Source organism: Polychytrium aggregatum (genome assembly GCF_025602895.1).
Source record: "Polychytrium aggregatum strain JEL109 chromosome Unknown BJ171scaffold_3, whole genome shotgun sequence".
Lineage (NCBI taxonomy): Eukaryota > Fungi > Chytridiomycota > Chytridiomycetes > Polychytriales > Polychytrium > Polychytrium aggregatum.
The window spans coordinates 920,093-935,609 of record NW_026516205.1 but is presented as its reverse complement, the minus strand read 5'-3'; the positions used below and the strand labels follow the sequence as shown (position 1 = coordinate 935,609).

Below are 15,517 nucleotides of genomic sequence, written 5' to 3'. Positions count from 1 at the left end.
GCCGGGGCGAGAAGGCGTGCCTGGGATGAGAGAGGAAGCAGAGAGTAGCACCGCAACCTCTCACAGCACCGCAAGCGCCGATCGAAGTCGTTCAGCCAGGTCGATTCCAGTCTGCTATCCACGTGGTGAGGCGACCAGGACGAATCTCCGTTGGTTTCTCTGCGCACCATTGCGGTTCGCTCTCTCTCGCTCCATCACTCTGGCGCAGCGGTTGTGTTTGGTTTGACCCCACTCCAACTCACCCACGCCCAACCCAACCCTGGCTTCTGCTGATCCGCCTCGCCATCTCCAAACAAATCTGCCCACATCCGCCCCTTGCCATCCAGCCTCAATCCACTGCGTCGTTTCCCGAACCCGTCGCTTCGCTTTGCTTTGCTCCCACCAAGAGCCATGTTTGGACTCCGAGCCGCTACATTCCAGAGCCAGCAGCCGCCCACCTCGGTCCTGGCTGCCATATCCTTTTTCCCTGCCGACAAGTCCCAGTCTGCTCCGAGGGGATCGGCCGATCCTTCTGATGACACCAGTGGCCCCGGAAATCCCAGCCCCCCTGCTCCCACGCCAGTCTCGACGTATACCCCCCTTGCGAAAATCTTTGGCCAGTTCCAAGCCCTGAAGCGAGCGTCAGCCAACGGGCCCTTTCTCTGCGAATACGTCGACATTGTGAAGAAACACCGAGGTTTTGCATCCCACCTGATTCACATGACGCTGCTATGCTTTCGTCTGAGTGATGGTTCCGCGTGTATCGGTCGTATTGAGTGCCGACGATGCCGATGAGACTTGTGCCGATCAGCCGCCAGGCTGACGAATATTTCGCTCATGTCAACGCTCTGGTCAACACTGATCCCTCAAGGGCAGATCTACGTCGTCAGCTCCTTCCATAAAAACTCGGTTCATCGCCGCCTCACGGAGAGGTGTGTCCCTCCATCGATCGCTATCCCAGTCTCGCTACAAACACCGCTGCTTGTCTCTGTTTCGACGCAACTTTTGGCTTTGCCAGTGTGGGTCGTTGATTAACAATGATATTCGTATACATTCTCTGGCATCACTTGAATCTACAGCCCCCAAGTTGACATCAAGAAAGTTATCACATGGATCAGACAAATACTTGAGGCCCTCTGCTTCTTGGCTGAGCGGGGCATTGTCCACCGCAATCTGTGCTTGAAAAATGTGCTTCTCGATGAGCATGTCAGTATCATCGTCTATCATCCACTCTTCTGAAACACTTCTTGCGTCCACAGTTTGTGCAAGGAGTGCCTTGGCATATCTTCCATGTAATTGCTGAACCCACGCCACCACAGGACTCTGTTCGACTATTCAACTACGGTCTATATTGCATGACGGACTGTGGAAGAGATGCATCCTTTCCGATTGGGTGAGGATCTCTGCCGGTCGCACTTGAACGCACGCAATCACATTTGCGAATCCTGTTCGATAACCCGGCGGGTATCCTTAATACCCATAATCGCTTGCGCCGTGGCTCTGTCGCAAAGGTATCCCCCTTATCTACCCCCGGAAGTGCTCATCGGTGACCAAGAATCTTTGTATCGATCGTCTGCCAAGGTATGGTCGGAGGAACTAAGTCGGTTGATGAGTGGAAGAAACGATTACTGTTGTTGTGGTCTCGCGGGCGGTTTCACTGGCTTTCCGCCATCAGTGCCATACGCGAGAAATACAACAGGCTCCATGCGAGGCAATCTGGCCCTATTTCCCAACTCCAGTGATGGTTTCCGAGAGAGTCACTCAACGTGTCCTTCACTCAAACCACGCATGGGATTGTGCTGCAAAACCGACGAAATCTATGCAAGCAGCACAGAAATTGTGAGCATCATGATTCTGCTGACCGCTCCTCCCTCTCTTTCGACTTCACTTTTATAGGCAGATGTTTGGTCGCTTGGCATCCTCGCCCTTGAGATGCTGAGTATGAACGTGGTAACAGCACCAGAGCAGCTCGGTTTGACATCGGGCCAGCTCAAGGACTGGGTCGATTATATCTCGCAGTGGAAACTCGACTCCGAGATTGCTACAGAGGCTTTGCCAAGACAAGCAAGCGTCACTGTTTCAGAGCATCCCGAGTTGCTTCATTTTATCCAGAGCTGTCTTGTCGTTTCGGTCGAGGATAGACCCGATTTCCGACAGCTACTGGGCCACCCAGTGTTTATTGGTCTGCCTCAAGTGCCACCGACACCCTCGTTGACGGGCTGGCATCTGCACCCGCACTTGCCTTTGCTCCAGGAAGACAGTGATGCTTCTGGCAATTCGAACGCCGTTCTCTCGGACACGGAAAGGCTCTTGTCCAGTTTCAGTCTCTATCAGATTTTTCATCTCTGGATCTTGGCCGGGGGAATCCTCGATATCCCAGTGGTGAAGAGAAATGGCATCTCGACGAGCGCTATCAATCGCCTTCCACAAGTCATTAGAATCAAAGACGACGTCGAGGACATATTATCGCTCACAGATGTCGCCCCGCTGTTTTCCGACTCAATCTGCATTTTCCCGCTTGAGCCTCTGGCCGAAAAGTTGGCCACAACTACCCAGCCTTCTCTACCAAAGGGACTCGCCGCCATGGATGACCTGGGCCTCTATTACAAGAGTATCGAGGGAAGAAATGTTCAGCGATGGGCCCAGTCTCTTCTGGAGGCTCCAGATTACTGGACAAAACGAAGCAGTCAGTTGACGGAGAAGCAGCGTGATCCAAGCCACCAAGCGAGACTCATTGTGATGTTTAATCGCCATCTCGCCGAATATCCCCATTCTCAAAGACGAATCATTGAGGAAGCCACAATCGGAATCCCGGCGGTATGTGGTGGGTGGTGCGTGGAGCAGCAATCTGGCGAGTTAATGGCGCTCAGTACGACGCGACAATCGGAAAGTCGATTCCTACTGGCTCGCAACGCTATCTGATCACAGCGTTCTACAAAGCTTGTACGAAACCGAGTTTGGGCTGCCATCCTGGGCATCAGCGGAAATCCTCAAATCGAATACGATATGATCGACAAGGATAGTGAAGGGCTAATGGATCGACAAGTGAGTGATTATTGAAAAGCCTCGACTCAGAAACATCGACGACCCAAGAACGAGTTGCCATGAGTGCCTCTGGATTGACCTCCGCGTTTTTTTGGGCTGTTTTGATGCAGCTCGAGCTAGATATTCCACGATGCCACCAGGTATGAGGCTCTGCAGGGAAACCTGCTATCCCCCCGCCATATCGCTGATAGCAACTTCATACGCTAATAGTACAACGAGGTATTGGCGTCGCCGTTTGGCCACCAAAAACTCAAGCGCATCCTCAAGGCATGGGTGGCGAGTGAAGAGCACCGGATGGTTTATTGGCAAGGTATAGTGGTCTGAGTGTCACCCATGCCCAAACATGCGAGGTTTTGATCGTAATACTCCCGGTCAACTCGGGAATACCGATGACCGGTCGCTGAGCTGGAGGGAGAGAATACAGCAGTGTGTTCACTTCTGAAGGGTCGTCTGATATGCGCTTGTACCGGAATATCCAGGACTCGACTCTGTTTGTGCTCCGTTTTTGTGCCTGAATTTGCACGATGAGGTAGGTTCTTACAAATAAACAAGATCGCACGAATTACATATTACGGAAGGGCGTACAGAACTGGTTCCACGAGGATCATTCAGAGGATGACGACTCAGTTGCAAAAACGACGCACAGGCTCTGGCGTATAGCTGCTTGAAGGAATTCGTATCGCGATTTCTGTCCGATTTCTTCGTTGTGGATAACACCATCACAATCAACAAGTGAGTACAAAGCTTTCGAGCCGTCAGCTGGACTTTGAACCATATAGCTTGTGATGAGATACACCAGCCTAAGCTCCTCATCGATATAGGTACATGACTGTGTTTTCCAAGTTGATTGCGTTTCACGATCCGGAGTTGGCACTGCATATGCTTACACTTGGCCTGCAGCCGAGCTTGTATGCAATTCCTTGGTAAGACAAGAGCTACAAACCAGTGTGGCTTCTTATTTGACGCATGTCTCATTCTGAACTGCTCCTATAACATAATTCTGTCTAGGTTCATGACCATGTATGCACGTAAGTTCTTAATTGAAGCGAGGCGATGCCATGAGTGGGAGTTAGAGTTCATTTCGATGGAATGATCGCAAAGAAGTGAAAGCTTGCGATGCTCTGGGTACATTGACAAGACAGCCGTATCAGTTAGCTACAGTCAATGAAAAGATACGGGGATCCAGATTGAACACTGGTTGTGGACGTAATGAAGACTCATGTGAGCTCCTCTTAAACCCAGATATCTTCCCACTGGATAAGATATATCCTCTATGGGATAACCTTTTGGTTGGCGGAGACTATGTGGGTCTACACTTCGGTCTTGCGATCTTGACGCAACTGCGGGATCAGATCATTCATCACGACTTCAACCAGGTAGGGCAACATCGGTGAATTCTATTGAACCGACTGCACATCGATTCAACACCCCAAGGGGATATTGAAAACGACTTTCAACGATACGATCGGTGATATTAACGGCCCTCTCCCTTGATCAACCGTGTTTCAGTGCATGGTCCTGCTTTCGGAACTGCCCAACATCGAAATCGAGGCAGCAATTTCCGATGCCAACTTTACATTCAAAACAACACCTCCCTCTTTCTATGACAACCTCCGAAGTCAGCCAAGAAAGTCTGAGGTAAATTACCACCAGCAGCCGATACTTGAACAGAAATAGATCGAGCTTTGGGAACTTTGGGCTAACAAGTCCGCGAAACAACATATAAAATAAGATCGGCAAACACAAGGGAGATAGCCATGCAGAGCTGCCATGGATATCGGTGAAGGACTTTTCGCAAATCAAGAGCATATCCTTAATCTTGGATACACGTGACTCGTGAGTATCAGATCTGGGGAGCATGCCAGATTGTAATCGTGACGGCGTTGGGCGAGCTGGCGCAATGGGAAATCGACAAGTTCTCGGGGTGGTACAAGTCGGGCCATATGGCAAAGAGATGTGGCCACAGACGGGGGGAGGATGGCATTGCAATCTGGGAAATGTATTGAGGGAGAGTGGTGACTTGCATGTGGATATACATATCGGATGTGCTCGATGGAAGAATGAGCGAATTGATCAATCGGAATCAGCTGGAGAAGACCAGCTGAGAAGATGCTGAGCGACCCACATCAATTGACGGGCACATTTCGAAACGATGGCTGCTACTTTCAAAAATAGGTTTGCGGAAGGGCATATCCACTATTCGTTCCATCTGGATCTGTACCACGAGCCTCAATCGAACTTCATGACGAATATCCGAATCCTCTCACAGAGGACCAAGTATATAGCCCTCCTAGTCGATGGAGTGACCCCACAGCTCATCAGCGTAAGTAGAATATTGCGGCTGATGTGAAGGAAATGGGAAAAGGGTACTGAATTGTGATTCTATAAACAATTCATAAACACTATAACTGATATGTAACACGCCCCTCGACATGTTTCAGTTTTGTGAGTTGATTATATCATCCGGACTATCGAAACTGTTGATTCTCGATATGTCAACCAATTGTGAAGAACAAGCACCAGAGGAGTGCCATTGTCAGCCCACAGTTGTCAAGAACGGCTTATCAAAATGCCATAACGGTCACAGACGAACAGCAGAATAGAGGCCGACAAGTGACGGGAGAGAATGGACCACGATAGGGATAAAATGATAACTGCATTTCGTATGTAACCCCAGAATATACACAGAATGGAAAAGAACAAGGGCCAACAAGGGGGATCAGAGTGCAGGATCAAAGCGAGAGGACTCTCCCATGGGAAACACATTGTTGAAGAAAGTGGAACTGTTACGAGGGACAATCCATACGCAGATTCGGTCGGGGAGCAGATATTGGCGAGGCTGGGCGTCAGAGTTGCATCGAGCAGCGGTCGGGGTAAAGTATCACGAGCAGCGACCGCATTGAACCAGACGTACCTGGGTGCTTCGCCATAGGCCTGTGGTGATCTACGGTCTCTTGTTGCTTCAGGGCCGAAGCCGCTTCAAGTGAGCTGTTTGGCGATGCTTGGGGTGGGTCCCTTCGCCAACGGGGCACGGGCAAGTCGCCCAGCGACTTTCGCTGGCCGATGCCAGGATACCACTGACGAACCGGCTTGAATCGAGGGAGTTTTGAGCGGACTCGGGCCGCTCTGGTCGCAAGTGATTTCCGAAAATATCCGGGAGCCTCGATAGGGACGCCAGGGAAGCCGGAGCTGCCGAGGCGAGAGCGCCGCGGATCGGTCCACCAGCAGGAAAAGCAGTCTTCCAGTTTTTGAACCGAGCCAAGATTCGGTTTTTAAGGTCCATCTTGAGGTGAAAAATCGACGCAGCAGCCGAATTTCAGAGTTGTAAGGATGCAGGGATGTAAGGACGCAATGACAGAGCCAAGGTTTGTCGAGAAGATGAGGTTGGGCAAAGAGAGGCAGACGTGGCCGAGCCATGGCCAATAGTGGCCGTTGATGGCGCGGCTTGGTATTCATGGGGCAGGCTCGCTACCGAGGACCTTACCCCTTCCCAATAGAAATAGAAAAATATATAAGAGTGTCGAAAAAAAAAAAGAATTGGTGTGAACATAATTTTATTTTCGAGTGAACCGATTGAAAGTTTCTTCAATCAATATCGATACCGGACATAGCAGTGCCATTACCGTGAGTACTTCATATGCTGCTTTCAACCGACAACTGAGCAACCGACCACAACAGAAGACGCACTGTTATACACATGCCGTGGGTTTCACCAAAGACGATCGGTGCGTCTTGAGTAATAAGTGATATGCAGATCCCATAAAAGTCAGCAGCATAATGGGGTGGCATAATACGAAAGGTGAGGTGACGTAATACGAAAGGTGAGATAGCATTCACTAACTCAACTCCATCATCACGCCGTCGTCAAGTGAATTGCATTGACAGTAGCGAGAATATGGTCAATACTTGCAACTTTATTCGGTTTATAGAGCCACGGTGCTTTGATAGTTCATTTGTTGGCACGCTGAAGGGCTGCTCGCCACCAGATAGTCAACCAAAAATATCGTGGTGCTCATACAACCACAACTCCGGACAAACTTGAATTTCAATCGAGAAGTATCTAAAGCGAAGCAAGCTATGGACAATCTACGGTCTTGTGGATTTATGTATTGCTAGCCACTGTTCCTGGAAGATCTAGATTCTAGAGAAGCCCATCTGAGATGACTATTTGGTGTCTCATATCTGATCATATTGACATGTAATTCACTATCGCATCAATTGGCTTGTGTCTTCAAGTAAAGAAGAGCAAATTTGGTGCAAGAGCCGGCTGGCCGCGTATGTAAGGCTCCCATGAATCTCTACCATTTCTTCAAACGATTTCCGAATCCTTCGAGCTATCGCCAAAAAAATAGGCCCAGGATCCCGCAATTGAAAGCCCAAAGGAGAGGGAACTCACGTCTGAAGACAGTCCGCCTATCCTGACTATCCTGGATGACAATGATAAACGGGTAACCGGGTGAAGGTAAGAGATGCATATGGCGAAGCGATAGCCTCTGACCTAAATAGTTTAGAACACAGTCGACCAAGATAATAAAACAGAAGATCATAGATATGGAGAGGCACCATGGAAATGGAAATGAAAAGGAATGTCAAGTCTGAGCGGCAGGGCTGAATAAATGAGGTTCAAAGAAAAAGAAAACGCTCCTAGGTGGGCTCGAACCACCAACCTTCCGGTTAACAGCCGAACGCGCTAGCCAATTGCGCCATAGGAGCCAATCGCCCAACGTGGGGGTCGAACCCACAACCTTGAGATTAAGAGTCTCACGCTCTACCGATTGAGCTAGCCGGGCAGTGAAAGTGGAGAATCGGGGTATCGATCCCCGTGCCTCTCGCATGCTAAGCGAGCGCTCTACCATCTGAGCTAATTCCCCCAGGTTTGCCCCGATCTCGTTATCGAGTGTTCCGCGGACGCACGTTTTGAATTACTACCCTCTCATTGCCTCCCAACCTAACCAACCCGGTACCAACCATGCCCCCCGACGACTCGCCTGCCCCCGAAATGGCCGTAGACGTCCATGACAGTGTCCCTGGACCCTCCAGAGCACCCCCCGAGGCCCAAGCTCAGGCCGAAACAATCGATCTCACGGATCAGCCCACGCCCAAGAAACGCAGAGGCGATGGCCAAGAAGTCTCCCAGCCCATAGTCCCCAGTGGCCAGAAGCCGATCGAAACAACGATCGAGGAGCTCTATGGAGACTCCGAAATGTACCCCAACCCTCCCGATGTCGAGGCCGAGAAGAACTGGGCCATCGAAATTGCAGCCAAGGAAGAAAGGGGCGAAGCCTGTGAGGCCGACTACATGTCACTCACCTTTGACGAGATCACTTATCGTCGATTCCGCTTGGTCTTTGCACTCCGAGGCCACAGGGTCCGCTGCTCACGCTGTGCAGACAGGAAGCAGGCCTCATGGCACCTCGACCAAGACGACCACGACATCGTGTGCAAGAACAACATGATGAGCCCTGACAACCCGGCCAAGATTAAGGAGTGCGGCCAGCGCTTCCCCGTCCTCGCCTTTTGGGGACTAATGACCCGCACTGCGGACAACATTCAAGCCTTCAACCAACGGGTGTTCCTCGGCGACGCCAACACGGTCGGGGCCCGAGTCTGTGATGGCCGTAGCCACAAGACGCGGCGCCAGCCACTGACAAGCGCCAAGAGAGCACAAGAAATGAAGCAGCTGATCCAGCAGCTTGACCTCTCCAGCCCTGAAGGAGTCAACAAGCTCAAGGCCATCGCCACTGAGGCGGTAGAGGCACTCGTGTGCTACACCAATCACGCGTCTGAGGAGAAACGCGCTCCCCCACCGGACACCTTTGCTGCCGCCGCCGCGCGTGGTGCCCGCAAGGTTACACACGCCAGCGCCAGGACCGTCACCGCCAACCGGCTCGAGGCCCTGGAGAAGGTCACCCTGGAAAACGATACTGAGAAGAGAATCAGTGCCATTGGAACGGTGCTCAGAGGCCGAAACCCAGACGACGGCAAATGGATCGTTCCCAAGGTCGCCACCCCCTTCAGAATTGTCAGGAACGAGGCGTGGGAAACAGGTGTCAGCAGACCGAGTGGGTTCTTGACGGTGCAGACAAGGCGTGGGAATCGGAACGAGGGCAAGAACGAGGAGCAGGGCAGGGAGCAAGGGCAAGGTACGAGAGAGTGATGATCTTATATTCATAAAGGTGATAAGATAATTCACTGGGTGTGATTTCTGTAACAGGACTGGGGACTGGACGAGAGCGGACGGACTGGAGTGAGCGGGTAACGACTGGTTTACTAGGCGAAGGACGGTGTTGTCGTCTCGCCGGTTTATTTTCGGCGGGCGACGCCTTGCATTTACATCCCTGGGGGGTAGCGGACCGGCTTGCCTGCGCTCCTTGGCGCGGGCTAAGCCCCCTCAGGATGCCTTCCGGGTCGTCCCGGAGCTCCCTGTCCGCGTGCCCATTACATCACCCTCTTCCTAAGCCCCCTTCCTATGTCTGGGGTGTCTTGCGGACTTGGTCTTGGTCGGCGTTCGAGGCTTCAAGGGGTACCGTTGATGGAATTCTTGGACTACTTGAGGTGCGCTCCTGCAATTCTCTTCGGATTCCCACGAGTCTTCGTCTGGTCCGTAGCCCCTCCATCGGATCAGGTATTCCAACTTATTACCCCTTACCCTTGAGTCCAGTATCTCCTGCACCTCATATTCTTCGTGGCCGTCAATTTCGATCGGCGGTGGAGGAGGTGCCTGTCGTCCTGGGAGCTCATTGGGCTTGACCGGTTCCAGCAGAGACGCATGGAACACCGGATGGATCCGGGCCATCGACTTCGGCAGCTTGAGTTCGAAGGCCACCTCGTTGATCGCCCTAACGACTTCGAAGGGTCCAAGGCGCTTCCAATCCAGCTTGTCGCTTGGGCGCTGCGTCCTTATGTTGCGACGAGACAACCAGACCTTGGATCCGACGGCAATGTCAAAAGACTTACGGTGCCTGTCGGCGTTGGCCTTCTGTCTGGACTGTGCGTCCGCGAGGTGAGTCTTGAGTTGTTCGAGGTGCTGCTTGATTTTTTCGATGCGCTCCTCGGCTGCAGGCACCTCGGACTGGGTCGACAGCTTGAAGTCACAGGCAGGGTGGAATCCGTAGTTCGCATAGAACGGTGTGCTCTTGGTGCTCGAGTGGGCCGAGTTATTGTATGCGAACTCAGCTAACGGCAAAAGCGAGACCCAATCGTCCTGTTGGTAATCGCAGTAACATCGGATGAAGGTTTCGAGGACGCTGTTGACTCTTTCCGACTGCCCATCCGACTCGGGGTGGTAGGCGCTGGACAGGTCAGTCGAAGTGCCCAGAAGCTCATGGAATCGTCGCCAGAAGGTGGACTTGAACTGCGGACCCCTGTCCGTCACGATGGACTTGGGAGCCCCGTGGATCCTGAAGATGCTGTCCATGAACAGCGTTGCCGTTTCTTCGGCCGTGATGGAGGTACTGCAAGCCCGGAAGTGGGCCATCTTCGTGAGCCTGTCGACGAACACGGCAATTGCGTCGAAGCCTTCGGACTTGGGAAGTTCGACCACAAAGTCCATGGATACGGCCGACCAGGGTGACTCCGGGATCGGGAGTGGCTTAAGCAGTCCGTATGGTGCGTGGCGTGCTGGCTTGGCTCTGCAGCACGTCTCGCAGGACTGCACGTACTTGCGCACCGTGGCGGCCATCTTGGGAAACCAGTAGTTCCTGCTCAGGAGCTCCAGTGTTTTCTCCCTCCCAAAATGGCCCGCCGTCCTCGAGTCGTGGCTGTCCCACAGCACTTCAAGCTGCAGCTCGGTGGTCGGGACATACAGCAACCCGTCTCGGAAGAGGAGTCCATCTCGGAGGCGGAAGGCATGGAATCGCGGGTTGGTCAGGTTTGCGATTACTTCCTGGGCATAGGGGTCAGTCTGTTGAACTGCCTTGACCTTCTCCTCGAATGCCGACAGTGCTATCACCTGAAGGGCAGCGATTCTGAGGCGACTTGCATCCAGCAGCACTTGGTGCTGCTGTGTGTAAGCCGGCTCGTCCGGCTTGATCTCCAGCTGGGGCTTCCTGGAGAGGGCGTCGGGCACGACCATCTCCCTTCCAGGCTTGTACACGATCTCGTAGTCAAACTCGGACAGGAACATCGCCCATCGCGCTTGGCGACGGTTGAGCATGCGACTGGTGGTGAAGTACACCAGGTTCTTGTGGTCACTGTGGACCACCACCTTGTGCTTGGATCCGGAGAGGAAGTGCCTCCACTCCTTGAGTGCCGTGACAATGGCAAGCATCTCCTTGTCGTACACTTCGTAGTTGATCTCTGGTGCCGTCAGCTTGCGTGACATGTACGAGATCGGATGCATCGACTCGTCGGGTCCAAGCTGGCAGAGCACGGCTCCCAATGTAACGTCCACTACTGGGACGTTGGGGCAAGACGGGGAGGGAGGGGGTACAAGACAAGACAGGACGGGGCAGAACAGGGCGGTGCTAGGCTACTCTAGCGGACGGGTGAGCTCGGGGAGCACTTACGTTTATTCACGATAAAACCGAACTCCAGACAAACGGGGGGAACGGGGGCAACCCGCAGGTATACCCTGCGGTGGCCTGCCTGCGGTGCGTGAAAACGCAAAGCGCAGCACAGGTCACGACCCACTGCGCCGCGCAGTACGCGCAGTACGCGCAGCACAGCGTCGGAGATACCATCTCCTACACTCCCACACTTAAGAAGGCTTCCTGCGAGGAGCCCTGCGTGTGCTCTTTATTTGGGGCTCCTCGAGGTGTTTACCGTATTTACTCAGCTCCTCGGGTGCATGGGACAAGTCCTCCAGTGTTTGCCATGTGTTGCCCGAGTGTGGGTAACCAACCCACTTGACATAAAACCGAAGTGACCCATCAGCCACTTTCTTGTGCCTCACGATCCTTTCGACTTCATATTCTTGAGTATAGTATTGTCCGAGGTCGTCTTCCAGTGGTGCGTCGTCCGGGACACCTTCGTCGGCGTCGGGGAACTGTGCTGGACTGCGGGTCGTGTGGCGACGCAGCTTGGACACATGGAAGACAGGATGGAGCTTGCTTCCAGGTGGCAAGTCCAACAGGTAGTTGAGGGGACTGGGTCGGGCCGCTATCTTGAACGGTCCTCGGTACTTGGGCAACAACTTCTTTGACTGGGCTTCGGGGACCTTGATGTTGTCGGCGTCCAGGTAGACAAGGTCTCCAACTTCAAAGGAGACATCCTGGTGTCGGCGGTCGTAGTACTTCGCCATCACTTGTTGCGCATCCGTGAGCGCGTCGGCGATCATCTTGTGTCGGACTTGATGATCTTTGACAAAGGCACTTGGTTTGGGAGGCAATCCAGCCGTGGACTCGGTCAGTGTCAAGGAGGTGGGAACATCAGGCTGGAATCCGTAGAGCGCCTCAAAGGGGCTCAAGCCAGTTGTGCTCGACTTGGCGGTGTTGTATGCAAACTCTGCATGACTCAGCTGTATGTCCCAGTCGTCTTGGCTGGTCGAGGCGTATGTCCTCAGGTATTGCTCGAGGGTGCGGATCGTCCGCTCGGACTGTCCATCCGTTTGTTGGTGGTGCGAGGTTGACATGTTCAGCTTGGTGCCGAGATGGTCGAACAGACTTGTCCAAAACAAGGAGGTGAATCGGGGGTCTCGATCACTGACGATGGACTTTGGGAGGCCGTGGTGCTTGAACACATGCTTGAAGAACAGCAGTGCAAGGTCAGGCGCGGAGCATGTCGTCTGGCACGGCACAAAGTGTGCCATCTTGCTGAACCTGTCGACAAAGACAGCGATTGCATCGTGGTCCAACTTGGTCGTCGGTAGATGCGTGATGAGATCCATGGACATGCTGGTCCAGGGGCGGTCGGGAACAGGCAGGGGTTGCAGCAATCCTTGCTCTCGGGTCGTGCGTGACTTGACCATCTTGCAGGTATGGCAGGACTCGATGTACTTCTCGACGGTGCGCTTCATTCCAGGCCAGTATGCGACTTTGGCCAGTCGGTCGTATGTCTTCTCGACTCCAAAGTGTCCAGCGAGGGGCGAGTCGTGGACCTCTTGGAGCAACTTGGTCTTCAACGACGGAATGTCCGGCACACAGACACGGCTGTCCTTCTTCAGGAGGAGCAGGCCATCACGCACTGTGTACTCGGATGATTCGTCGTCCTTGGGGAGCTTAGACACCTTTCGGAACAGTTCTCCGAACTGTTTGTCGTTGGCGATGTTGTCTCGGACAACATCCAGCATCGTGTTGTCGACACTGACAGTCGACTCGTACAGTGACGCCAATTGGTAGTCGGGGCGTCGGGACAGTGCGTCAGGCACCACATTGAGTTTGCCTTTCTGGTATACAACCTCGTAGTTGTACTCGGCGAGGAACTCCATCCATCGCGCTTGGCGTCGGCTCAGGTTCTTCTTGGTGTCGAGGTAACGCAGTGACTGGTGGTCCGTCACAATCTTGAAGGGCTTGGCGGTACCGTGGAGGTACACTCGGAACTTCTGCAGCGCGTAGATGATCGCAAGCTGCTCCTTCTCGTGCACGGGATAGTTGATCTCGTGTTGGGACAGTTTGCGCGACTCGAAGGCAACGGGCCTTCCCTCCTGCATCAAAACAGCTCCCACCGCAAAGTCGGAGGCGTCGGTGTGCACGGAGACATCCGTGTTCGGGTCGAACACAGCGAGGACAGGAGCGTTCGTCAAGGCGTGCTTGAGGGTCTCGAACGCTTGGCGTTGTGGGTGGTCCCACACGAAGGGGCACTCTTTGCGGAGTAGGTCTGTGAGTGGACCGGCAGTGCGCGCCAGATCGGGGATGAATCGGCGGTAGTAGTTGACGAGACCGAGAAACGACTGCACGTCAGAGACGCATGCGAGCGGCGGCCACTCGACCACAGACTTGACCTTGGCGGGGTCGACTTCGATTCCTCTTCCTGAGACAACGTGTCCCAGGAACGGGACTTGATTCTTGAAGAACTCACACTTGGACAGTTTGGCATACAACTTGTGCTCGCGTAGCTTGGCCAGCACGCGGGCGACATGACCTTCATGGGTCGCTTCATCCTTGCTGTACACAAGGATATCATCCAGGTACACGATGACAGAGTTGTCGAGCTCTTGGCGGAACACATCGTTCATCAGCTGCATGAACGTGGCAGGTGCGTTCGTCAATCCGAACGGCAGCACTAGGAACTCGTACAGTCCGTAGCGAGTCCTGAAGGCGGTCTTGTGGACATCATCCTCGTGGATGCGGATCTGATGGTAGCCTGAGCGGAGGTCTATCTTGCTAAAGACCTTTGCTCCACTCAGACGATCCATCAACTCGTCGATCCTGGGCAACGGGTAGGTGTTCTTGATGGTCTGTTTGTTTAGTGCGCGATAGTCGACGCACATCCTGAGATCACCTTCTTTCTTCTTGACAAAGAGCACTGGTGCACCATACGGTGACTGGCTCGGGCGGATGAACCCATGGGCGAGGAGGTCATCCAACTGGCGCTTGAGTTCGTCCATCTCCGTCAGCGACAGTTGGTACGTCGGTCTTGACGGAGGCGACGAGCCTGGTTCGATGTCGATGCGATGATCGACGGTGCGTTGGGGTGGCAGGCATTGTGGCAACTGGTCGGGGAATACGTCCTTGTACTCGTCGAGCAGCTTGGTCACCACAGGCGGGGGACCGGGACCGGCTTGGTCGGTGTCGTCGACCTCACGCACGACACAGAGGAACGACGTGTCCTTCTTGATCAGCCTCTTGAATTGCATGGCTGAGAGGAGAGGTGGCATGTTGGGTGAGGCCATGCCCTGCAGGACAATGTCAGGGCCAACACGGACAGTGCGGCCTTTCCAGTCGACGACTGGAGTCGGCTCGGCACGAGCAAGCCAGCTCATGCCGAGGATGGCATCGAACTTGGTGTCGATCACTTGGAACAACAGGACAGGATGGTACTTGGGATGGAGGGCCACTCGCAGGACCACTTGGTGTGTGCACTGCTGCACACGATCGTCTGCAAGCGCCACACTCATCGGCGACTTCTTCTTGGTTGCATGTATGTTGAGCTCCTGGAGCAAGCGTCTGCTGACAAAGTTGCAGCTTGCTCCAGAGTCCACCATCATTCGGACGGTGTGACCTTGGACGGTGGCAGGGAGGTACAGCAGGGACTCTTCATGGTCCTCCTGCACAGCCTCCTGCACCATGACTTGACTTGGGGGAACGGGCGACACTTGGTCTTGGTTGGCTTCATCACGGCCACTCGGACATTTTGGATAGGGTTCGGCCATTGCGGGGGCCTGCGGCGTCAGCACGCCATTGCACACGACGTCCACGGCTTGCGGACACATGTCGGAAGCATCCGACACACACGACTTGACAGGGGTGAGGGCACAGGCGGTCCTGTCCCTCAAGGGTTCTTGATTTTCTTTTTTGTTTTGGTTTTCAATTTTGGTTTTCTCTTCACGTTCGTGGAGAGGCAGGCGGCTTGCGCCACCATGCACCTCTCGCACGACGCACAACACTTGGTTTGT

At 53.7% G+C, this 15,517-nt stretch overlaps 1 protein-coding gene and 3 non-coding genes across 4 annotated transcripts; 1 reads left to right on the top strand and 3 right to left on the bottom strand.

Moving 5' to 3' along the window:
- Positions 1-666: 666 nt before the first annotated feature.
- On the top strand, positions 667-5,570 carry BJ171DRAFT_173820 (rab-GTPase-TBC domain-containing protein). The gene is made up of 17 exons (XM_053105988.1): positions 667-911; positions 1,059-1,185; positions 1,299-1,372; positions 1,491-1,560; positions 1,876-2,796; positions 2,920-3,024; positions 3,135-3,164; positions 3,235-3,334; positions 3,504-3,553; positions 3,671-3,756; positions 3,846-3,947; positions 4,033-4,052; positions 4,267-4,400; positions 4,534-4,662; positions 4,757-4,860; positions 5,294-5,347; positions 5,466-5,570. Exons 1-16 carry the CDS (start codon positions 817-819, stop codon positions 5,307-5,309), a joined length of 2,163 nt encoding a protein of 720 aa, XP_052971095.1. The 5' UTR covers positions 667-816; the 3' UTR covers positions 5,310-5,347; positions 5,466-5,570.
- A 2,093-nt stretch (positions 5,571-7,663) lies between these two features.
- On the bottom strand, positions 7,664-7,737 carry BJ171DRAFT_t29. Its single transcript has one exon. It is a non-coding gene; the product is annotated as a tRNA-Asn (tRNA).
- A 4-nt stretch (positions 7,738-7,741) lies between these two features.
- On the bottom strand, positions 7,742-7,814 carry BJ171DRAFT_t28. Its single transcript has one exon. It is a non-coding gene; the product is annotated as a tRNA-Lys (tRNA).
- An 8-nt stretch (positions 7,815-7,822) lies between these two features.
- Positions 7,823-7,895, bottom strand: BJ171DRAFT_t27. The gene has a single exon. It is a non-coding gene; the product is annotated as a tRNA-Ala (tRNA).
- Positions 7,896-15,517: the final 7,622 nt, after the last annotated feature.